The 11,252-nt window shown below is 33.0% G+C and overlaps 2 protein-coding genes across 2 annotated transcripts; both read left to right on the forward strand.

Annotated features, from left to right (window-relative positions):
* Positions 1-217: 217 nt before the first annotated feature.
* Positions 218-1,666, forward strand: LOC107961519 (probable F-box protein At4g22030). Its single transcript, XM_016897630.2, has one exon. The coding sequence runs from the start codon at positions 274-276 to the stop codon at positions 1,537-1,539; it is 1,266 nt and encodes a 421-aa protein (XP_016753119.2). The 5' UTR covers positions 218-273; the 3' UTR covers positions 1,540-1,666.
* A 2,309-nt stretch (positions 1,667-3,975) lies between these two features.
* Positions 3,976-5,229, forward strand: LOC107961063 (probable F-box protein At4g22030). The gene has a single exon (XM_016897304.2). The coding sequence runs from the start codon at positions 3,976-3,978 to the stop codon at positions 5,227-5,229; it is 1,254 nt and encodes a 417-aa protein (XP_016752793.2).
* The last annotated feature ends 6,023 nt before the right edge of the window (positions 5,230-11,252 follow it).

Consider the following 11,252-nt stretch of genomic DNA (forward strand, 5'->3'; position numbering starts at 1 on the left):
TTTATAAACTCTTAAAAGGTCAGCAGCCAAGTAACAAGACTTTGTCAAGTTTCTAGCGGTGGGTCAAAGTTTTCAAACCCATGAGGGCAGACCAAATCAGCAGCTAAAGCCTAAGCCATCGTTGTTTGCTACAAATACGCCTCCATTTCACCTTTCATCTCCAAATCTTTTCTTTAGTTTCCTTTCCTCAAAGCATCAAATTTCTATCACAAAATCTCCAAATTTCCTGCTTTCTTTTTCTCATACAAAATATTCATAATCATATATACATATATGGCTTCGTTACAAGCTTCTAATTTTCTCCTCTCATCATCTTCTTCTTCAAACCAAATCCATGCCGCTATATCCATCCCAAAGCTCCCATCGGTAAGATTTTCAGCCCCTAAATTACGACAACCCACTATACAGTCCGAGGAATTGAATAGAAAAGATGGGCTCATCAACACAATTCCAATCCAAAACGATGTCCATAGCACACCTCTGGTTCAACAAACCTCATCTGTTTCAATGGCTACCTTTCAACTCTATGCCGTCTTAGAGGCCATAGCTGACAGAGTGGAGATGCATAAAAACATTGGGGAACAACGAGATAACTGGAACACCCTTCTACTCAACTCCATCAACATGATTACCCTCACTGCCGCTACCATGGCAGGTGTTGCCGCCGCAACTGGCGTTGGCGCTGGGGTTTCTGTTATGGGTTTGAAGTTGGCATCCAGTGTGATGTTCTCAGCAGCCACTGGGATGCTGGTATTGATGAATAAGATTCAACCCTCACAGCTTGTGGAAGAGCAACGTAATGCTACCAGATTGTTTAAGCAGCTGCAATCCCAAATCAAAACCCTACTTGCTGTTGGTTCTCCATGCCAAGATGACGTGAATGATGCCATGGAGAAAGTGTTGGCACTTGACAAAGCTTACCCTCTTCCTTTGCTTGGTGTTATGCTTGACAAATTCCCTGCAAGTTTAGAGCCTGCTGTTTGGTGGCCTACAAAACAGTCTCCAAACTCAAACAAAGCATTGAACAACAACAATGGGTGGACCAAGGAATTGGAAATGGAAATGAGAGAAGTGGTTGAAGTAATAAAGAGAAAAGACTGTGAAGATTACGAGAGATTAGGCAACAAGGCTTTGAACATGAACAAAGTTTTAGCTACATCAGGGCCATTGCTAACTGGAATAGCAGCTCTAGGATCAGCTTTCATGGTTTCTTCCAACAGCCCTTGGGCGGCAACAGTAGCGGTTGTTGCAGGAGCTTTAGCTTCAGCTGTGAACACCTTCGAGCACGGTGGCCAAGTTGGTATGGTGTTCGAGATGTACAGGAACAACGCTGGGTTCTTTAAGCATATGCAAGAATCGATTGAATCAACCTTGGATGAATGTGATGTGGAGAAAAAAGAAAATGGGGAGTTGTTTGAAATGAAAGTGGCATTGCAACTGGGAAGAAGCTTATCAGAACTGAGAGATGTAGCCAAAAAATCAAGCTATTCTCGTATAGAAGGAAGCCCCATGGATGAATTTGCAAGCAAGCTCTTTTGATCCAATATTCTTTGATGTATAGATTCTTTGATTCATTCAGTTAACCAATGATATACATATATTTGTACAATTTTGTAAAGATGAATGATGTACACAAGATATAGGTTCAATCTTGAATATAAATAGGGTTGATGCATACAAATCAATGTATCTTAACCATATTCTTTGGAAATTGGAATAAGAAAGTGATTACTATTTTTTTGTTTCATATCCTTCTAATCGTGTTTTACTTAATTATTTGTTACTCCAACTCATTTTGGTTGAGTTTGTATGAGAAGTTAATATATAATTAGGTTACACTGGGTTTGGGTTATTTAATTTTTTTTTTGCCATTTCGGTGTTTTTTCATACATTTCTACTATAATTTAAACCCCCAATTAATGGTATTCACATAAAGCGCACATTACAAATTTAAATTCACTCATACATGCAACTTTTAAAGATCTTCAATAACATCTATATCAATTGAACTAATATTTAATCTACTTGATTTTTTTATCTTAACTGTTCATTTTGTAAGAGATGAAATAAAATTACTATAATATTTCATTTTTATCCTTTTAAAAGGTAAATATGTAAAAGTAAAATAGTAAATCAAAAACATCGGGTGGCACAAGTAAATACCAAAACTGCTCGATTGATCATTTAAAACGACGTTAGGGACCAATTAGGCAAATAGATTTGAAAAGAAGAGGCCGGAAGAAACAATTCAATGCGTACCTTTAAAATGAATTGGCTTTGAGGAATGCATGGATTGCATGGAAATCTTTGAAACTTGAAGGAGATTTGAAAAACATTGATCTCTTGTCTTCATAATTGGCTTACAAATTAGACCATTTCTCGTTGGTATGTCACCCTTCTGCTGGCTGAGTGTTGGGCAACTTGGCTAACTTTCAGCGCCAATAACGCGCAATAAAAGCTTCAAACCAGACAACCGCCGAAGGTCTTTAGGGACCAACGCTCCTTTTGTCTTACCTCTTGCGTAACAACATTACTTCATGCCCTTATCATGTCTTATTAGTTTTCTAATATATATTGGGATGATTACCAATGTTTTGAAAGAATTTCTGCTACAACCCAAGCCTACTACATGCTCACATCTACTACCTTATGATTTTAAAATAAATTGGGTTAATGCACCGTTGTTCTTGATATTTTATTTTCAAATTCGTCCCTGATATTTTCTTAAAGAAAAAGTTAGATAAAAAAGTTAAAAGTACGAATATAAGAACAATTGTCAAGTTTAGACATGAACTTGGACAAATAAAAAGTTCAAACTCAAATGTGAAAATAATTGTCAAATTTAATGATTAACTGGAACCAAAAAAATATTCAAGTCCCCTAATGTGAGAACCGTTGCCAAGTTCAAGTTATAAAAAATGAATTTTCTTATATCTTTTTTATACCCTAGCCCGAATTTAGTTTGATTTGGTCCTAGTTTATATAATTCAAACTTCAAATACATAGAAAAAAATTTTAGTTTAAACAAATGAATTTATAAAGTTTTTATTATTACTTATAACTCTGTTAAAACCCTTAAAACGAAAGATAATATGCACTTAAACATTATATAATTGATTGTACAAAATTATTTATAAATGAGAAAATTTTATCCAAATTTATTCAGATTAGTAAATTAAATTAAATTAATTATTTGATTCAAAGTTGAAAAAAAATCAAAACGATTATTATAAAATTTAATACTAAAAATGGAAAAAAAATTAGTAATTTAGCCTCTGTCTTGTAGACAAGTAAAAAGGAAATTCATATTTCAACATTACATAATCAAATAGACTTTACTAATTCAATAAAAATATGATTTTCAAATTAAAAATCAAAGATGAAACAAACTTGAGTTTAATCAATTGGGTTCATATAGTTGTCAATGTCATCCTTAATTCTTTAGTTTAGTCTAGTATTGACCAATTCTTTTAAAGAATGGAATTTTTTTAATGTTAAATAAATTATATGGTGAATTATTGATAAAAATATACATTAAAATTAATAACCTTAATATAATTTTTAAGAGATTATAATTACAATTTATTTAACGAAATCAGACTTGAATTTTAAAATCTGAAAAGCAGAGAGACTGAATTCTTAAAAGAAAAAGTACATTAAATTCTAAATTTATGAAAACTAAAGGGACTCGGGGCATGTTTTAACGTATCATATAACATTGAACGAGACAACCTCTTAATAGGTCAGCCGATGTAATAAAGATAAGTCAAGTCAAGGAGACAGTCAGATTTTCACCAAATCAGCAGCTAAGCCAAAACCATCGTCAGTTTGCTATAAATACGCCTCCATCGCAGTCCCCTCTCCTTTCATCCCTAAAACATCTACAAATCCATTCTTTAATTTCCTTTCAATTCAACCCACAATATTTCTAAATTTCCATTCAAAATATTCATAATCATATATATATTTATATATATGGCTTCTTTACAAGCGACTAATTTTGTCGTCTCATCATCTTCTTCTTCAAACCAAATACGTGCTGCTATATCCCTCCCAAAGCTTCCATCGGTAAGATTTTCAGCCCCTAAATTACGACAACCTACAATACAATCCGAGCAATTGAATAGTAAAGATGGGCTCATCAACACAATCCCAATCCAAAACAATGTCCATAGTACACCATTGGTTCAAGAAAGCTCATCTATTTCAATGGCCACCTTTCAACTTTATGCCATCTTAGAGGCCATAGCTGACAGAGTGGAGATGCATAACAACATTGGGGAACAACGATATAACTGGAACACCCTTCTACTCAACTCCATCAATATGATTACCCTCACCGCCACAACCATGGTAGGTGTCGCCGCCGCAACTGGCGTTTCTGTTATGGGTTTGAAGTTGGCATCCAGTGTGATGTTCTCAGCAGCCACTGGGATGTTGGTATTGATGAATAAGATTCAACCCTCACAGCTTGTGGAAGAGCAACGTAATGCTACCAGATTGTTTAAGCAGCTTCAATCCAAAATCAAGACCCTACTTGCTGTTGGTTCTCCATGCCAAGATGACGTGAATGATGCCATGGAGAAAGTGTTGGCACTTGACAAAGCTTACCCTCTTCCTTTGCTCGGTGTTATGCTTGACAAATTCCCTGCAAGTTTAGAGCCTGCTGTTTGGTGGCCTACAAAACAGTCTCCAAACTCAAACAAAGCATTGAAGAACAACAATGGGTGGACCAAGGAATTGGAAATGGAAATGAGAGAAGTGGTTGAAGTGATAAAGAGAAAAGACAGTGAAGATTACGAGAGACTAGGCAACAAGGCTTTGAACATGAACAAAGTTTTAGCTACATCAGGGCCATTGCTAACTGGAATAGCAGCTCTAGGATCGGCTTTCATGGTTTCTTCCAACAGTCCTTGGGCGACAACAGTGGCGGCTGTCGCAGGAGCTTTAGCTTCAGCTGTGAACACCTTCGAGCACGGTGGCCAAGTTGGTATGGTGTTCGAGATGTACAGGAACAACGCTGGGTTCTTTAAGCTTATGCAAGAATCGATTAAATCAACGTTGGATGAATGTGATGTGGAGAAAAGAGAAAATGGGGAGTTGTTTGAAATGAAAGTGGCATTGCAACTGGGAAGAAGCTTATCAGAACTGAGAGATGTAGCCAAAAAATCAAGCTATTCTCGTATAGAAGGAAGCTCCATGGATGAATTTGCAAGCAAGCTCTTTTGATCCAATATTCTTAGACGTATAGATTCTTTCATTCATTCAATTAACCAATGATATACATATATTTGTACAATTGAACAACATTGGTGTGTTGGCATATAAATTAGACGACATGTTTGATGGTATTGGGATGTCACCCAACTGTTGGCTGAGTCTTGGCAATTAACATTCAACGCCAAAAACGAGTAATAAAACCTTCAAACCAGACAACCGCCTCCGGTCTTTAGGGACCAACTGTCTTTTTGTCTTGGCTCTTTCCTAATAACATTTTCATGCCCTCGTAATATTTCGCTACCATGTCTCACTTTTTTTCTTTCTAAATATTTTTTTATATAATTACTTTAATTTGGTCCGACCGATATGATGTACTTGTTTTACAGAAAATAATTTATAGATAATTCTTTTTCATATTTTTTTGGGTGTTTTTATATTAATATTTGTATAATTTTATTATTTAAATAAAATTAAGACGGAATGGAGCAAAGGTGGAAAACTTAAGTGACAATAAATCTATTTTTAAAACACCAAAATCTATTTTATTAAACAAGTTGAGACTCAGAATATTTCTTAATGAATAAAAAATGAATTTTTGCTTTCAACTATGTTTAAAAAAAAACCAAAAAGTCAAAACATGTTTTATATGAAAAAAATTGTTTGAAAATTTAAGAGTCCCTATGATTTTTCTAAATTATATTAAGAGATCAGTCCCATTCGACTTATACGAAATTTTTAGTGTGTAATTCAGATTTTAGAGTTGATTTTATGAAAGTTAATTTCTAATATTATTAGGTTTGAATTTTTTGTGATTTTATTAATAGACTCAAATCAGTGTCAATTGTGAATTTATTTAAATTTTCATTTATGGATGCAATTTAATTATGATTTTAGGGTTGTTTTAGCAAAAATTAATAACTAATATTATTATCAAAACATGAATTATCATCAAATTAACTCTAAAAATCGAATTAAATACTAAAAAATATCAAACTCAGGTACCAAATTATACATTAAACCAAAAGAAAATATAAATTATTTTTTTGGTTTTTATCTTTTCAAATAAGTAAAAAAGAAATTAATAGCTTCGACTTCAATACTATATTCAAATCGAGCAAAGGTGACAAAAAAAAGTATTTTAATAAAATCTAACACTAAAAAACGAAAATTTAAATTAGTATTTTAGACTTTATCTATAGAGGAAATTCATATATTCAGCATTACATCATCAAATAAATTTTACTAATTCAATAAATTAGTATTTTAGGTTTTGTCTACAAAGGAAATTCATATATTCAAATATGTTTTTTTTTTATTTCAACTTGTCAAACGCTTTCACAAATTACTCGAATACTAACAATGTTATTTAATCAATGTATAGATGACATGATCTCTTTTTTTTTGTATTTTATATGTTTAATTACTTTTAGTTTTATTTATTTAATTATTTTATTAATTAAAAATAATGAATTTCTTTTAATTTGAGTTTTTAAAGCTCTTTTTTTCTTATTTAATATCAATCTGTTAAGCATAGCTCAATATCAAAATTTATTAATTAACATGAATTTCCTTTAATACTGACAATATTTTTTAAAAACCATGTGGCAGGTAGTGTCGATTGTGCGAATTTGCACTATGATTTTTAGGATTTTCAGGCATTTTAATATGTATATATGACAAAAATAAGATGATAGGAGAGAGTCGTCATAGAATATTTAAGAAAACAACTCAAAAAACACCATTGAAGCCGATTTTAAAGCATATTTTCGTCAATATTGAAGATTCGCATTTGATTTCTTAAGAAGCTATAGTGAGTTTCTTTGTTTCTTGTGGTTATACTGTTGTCTCTGGATGTTTTTATTTTCAAGTATGAACACAATTTTCTAAATACCTAATGAGATGAACCCTATGATGAATTCCATTTTTTAATTTTTATTTCATGCAATAAATATTTAGTTTCTTGTTCTCAATTATGTGTGCTTAATTCTTGGTTTAATATTTCTAAACTATTGATCCATGTTTGATGTGCTTAAATCAAAGAAGGAATAAACCCCGTTTAAGAGTAGATCTTGCGTAATTGAGTGGAGTTGCATGCAATTTTAGAAATAGGACGAAATAAATCTATTAGATTAGAGTCAAATCTAATAGGGAAATCCATAGCAAAAGTTAATGCGATAATAGAGTTTTTAATTAATCAAACTAGAGTCAATTGCTCTTACTCTCAAAACAGATATTAGCATAATTTAGGGATTTTTACGGATCAAAATACTAAGTAAAAAAATTGCGTAATTTAGATTGATAATGACAAATGAAATCTAGGTGAATTCTTTCCTGGATATTGTTTCGCTTATTGGTTGTTAATCGTTTATTTTTTTGCTTTGTTCTTTGTTGTGTTCATTAGTGAATTAATTTAGTTAAGTTTAGGGGTTTTCTACAAAGGAAATTCATATATTCAATATTACATCATCATATAAATTTTACTAATTCAATAAATTAATTTGTCTACAAAAGAAATTCATATATTCAGACATATTTTGCTTGATTTGGTGTAATAAATTAATTTGTCTACAAAGGAAATTCATATATTCAAACATATTTTGCTTGATTTGGTGTTTAAACTTGTCAAACGTTTTACAAATTACTCTAATATACTAATAATGTTATTTTTTATGAGGTAGCAAAAATAATCAATGTATGATCGACATATGAAAGTTGACATGATATTTTTTTTATTTTATATGTTTAATTACTTTTAGTTTTATTTATTTAATTATTGTACTAATTGAAAATAATGAATTTCTTTTAATTTGGGTTTTTAAAGCTCTTTTTTTTCTTATTTAATATTAATTTGTTAAGCATAGCTTAATACCGAATTTTTTTAACATGAATTTCCTCTAATATTGATAATATTTTTGTAGCATAACAAAAAAATTTTAACACCGTTAGTGTTTTGCATAATTTTTATAACATTTATTAATAAGTTTAGGTACCAAATTGAAACTAAAAGAAAAAGCTTAGGTATCAAATTAGGAAAAAAAAGCCAAGTTTATGTACCAAATTAAGAAAAAGTGTCAAGTTTAGGTATTGGATATTATATTGAGCCCTTTTTTTGTGAGATAAGGGAATATTTAGTTCTTAAATTTTTCAATTTTTCTCAATTTGATTTCTAAACTCTAAGATTATACCACGCCATCACCAAAATTATTTGATAAAAATATAATTTTTAGGCAATGGCGTTGCACAAAATTAATATGTCATGTTATCACATGAATCAAAACGGAAAAAGTTGTTAAATTATGAGATTAATATAGACTAAAGGACTAAAATTAAAAAATTTATTGAATTTAAAGACTGACTGTTAGTTTTTCCTTTTATTTTTGATATAGCATTGAACGAGACAACCTTTTAATAGGTCAGCTAGTGTAACAAAGATTGGTCAATTCAATCAGACAGTCAAATTAGCAGACCAAATCAGCTATCCATCTTTGCTTGCTATAAATACGCCTCCATTTCACCTTTCATCTCTAAATCTCTTCTTTAATTTCCTTTGCTCAAAGCCTCCAATCAACCCACCAAATTCTATATTTCCTCTCTTTTTTCATATATATATACATACGCATATATATATATATACATATATACATATGACTTCTTTACATGCTTCTAATTTTCTCCTATCATCATCTTCTTCTTCAAACCAAATCCGTGCTGCTATATCCATCCCAAAGCTCCCATCGGTTAGATTTTCAGTCCCTAAATTACGACAACCCACTATACAGTCCGAGGAATCGAATAGAAAATATGGGCTCTGTTGCGCAGAAGCGTGTGAAAGAGTAAAATTATTGTACTGAAAAATCACACTAAGTTCAATTCCCAGGAAAGAGAGGTGGATCACGAGGATCGCTTACATACCAGATCTTTCCTAGCCAGAATATCCCTCTATCGTAATTTAATAGCACAATAAATCACTACAATGACACTTGCAAAATATGCAGAACAAAAAATAAAGAACACTAGAATTTTAACGAGGTTCAGCAAATTTTGCCTACGTCCTCGGGCACTACCAAATATATTTCACTCCAAAAATACAAGTGAAAGTTTACAAATAGGGAGAGAGAACAATTGCCTTAAGTAGAGAATGGCAAGTGTGGGATGAAGAAAGTAAGCAATGGTTAGGCCTATTTATAGTTGAGGTTCAAGGATCAACTTGCAATGTCCCTATACAATTAGGGACCAAAATTGCAATTATCCCATGCCAACTTTTAACCCAACTTGCCAACCAATATTACTTTCTACTTTCGGTGCCCACCCCATTTGACTTTTCAAACAATGGTGGGTTCCAATAATCTCCACCTTGAAGATTTGATTACGATAATCTTATCTTCACACAATTCTTTCTGCTTTTGACAACAATACTTGATAGTGCCTTCTTCAACTGTTAAACTTGCAGGATATTAATCAAGTTCAAACAATGTTCGAACTTGGTTGCTGTTACCACCTTGGTCATCATATCTGCGGGATTATCTGCAGTCTTGATCTTCTGAAGACAAATTTTCCCCTCTTCAATAATTTCCCGCACAAAATGGAATCGTACGTCGATATGTTTTGTACGTGCATGATAGACTTGATTCTTTGCTAAATGAATAGCACTTTGACTATCACAATACACGTTAATATGCTCCTGAACCAACCCCAAGGTTTTAGCCATACCTTGTAACCAAATAGCCTCCTTTACAGCCTCTGTTACAGCCATGTACTCGGCTTCTGTGGTTGACAATGCAACTGTAGACTGTAGTGTAGACTTCCAACTTATTGGTCCTCCAGCAAGTGTAAACACATAACCGGTGGTTGATCTTCGCTTGTCCAAATCACCGGCATAGTCAGAATCAACGTACCCAATAACACCTTTACCAAGTGTATTATCCTGCTTGAACAGTAATCCAACATCCACGGTCTTCTGAATATACCGTAGAATCCATTTCACAGCTTGCCAATGTCCTTTTCCAGGATTATGCATATACCTGCTCACTATACTAACTGCCTGTGAAATGTCGGGTCTTGTACACACCATTGCATACATCAAGCTACCCACTGCATTAGAATACGGAACTTGCAACATGTATTCTCGTTCCGTATTCGTCGAAGGAAATAGTTGTGCAGAAAACTTGAAATGAGAAGCCAACGGGGTACTTACAGGTTTTGTCTGCTCGTTCATGCCAAACTGCTGTAGTACCTTTTTCAAATACTGCTTCTGAGACAAGCTAACTCTATCATGAGCTCTATCTCTCCATATTTCCATGCCGAGAATCTTTTTAGCTTCTCCTAGATCTTTCATCTCAAACTCGAGATTGAGTTGAGTCTTCAATCTTTCAATCTCAACTTTGCTCTTAGATGCTATTAGCATATCATCAACATATAAGAGCAAGTATATGAAAGTTCCTTCTTGTAGCTTCTGAAAATACACGCAATGATCAAATTTACTTCTTGTGTACCTTTGCCCTTTCATGAACTGATCAAATCGCTTGTACCACTACCTCGGAGATTGCTTCAATCCATAAAGCGACTTTGTCAGTTTGCAAACCCAATTTTCTTTTCCAGCAACCTTGAATCCATCTGGCTGAGTCATATAGATTTCCTCTTCCAAATCACCGTGTAAAAACGCGGTCTTCACATCAAGCTGAACTAGTTCAAGATCATATTGCGCAACCAAGGCTAGCAAAATCCGAATAGACGAATGCTTCACAACTGGAGAAAACACTTCATTGTAGTCTATTCCTTCTTTCTGAGCGTAACCCTTTGCTACTAATCTAGCCTTGTATCGAATTTCATTTTTATCAGGAAATCCTTCCTTCTTTGCATATACCCATTTGCATCCAATTGCCTTCTTTCCCTTGGGTAGTGTCACCAACTCCTAGGTCTTATTTTTATGAAGAGACTGCATTTCTTCATTCATTACTTGCTTCCACTTTACACCATCAGGGTTACTTATTACTTCTGTGTAAGTAGAAGGAACATCATCATCTGTAATTGGA

The sequence above is a fragment of the Gossypium hirsutum genome, chromosome A06 (assembly GCF_007990345.1).
Source record: "Gossypium hirsutum isolate 1008001.06 chromosome A06, Gossypium_hirsutum_v2.1, whole genome shotgun sequence".
NCBI classification, from domain to species: Eukaryota; Viridiplantae; Streptophyta; class Magnoliopsida; order Malvales; family Malvaceae; genus Gossypium; species Gossypium hirsutum.

What these genes read in the sequence shown, in the direction of transcription:
- LOC107961063 (XM_016897304.2), top strand. Translation starts at nt 3,976, where the DNA reads ATGGCTTCTTTACAAGCGACTAATTTTGTCGTCTCATCATCTTCTTCT.
- LOC107961519 (XM_016897630.2), top strand. Translation starts at nt 274, where the DNA reads ATGGCTTCGTTACAAGCTTCTAATTTTCTCCTCTCATCATCTTCTTCT.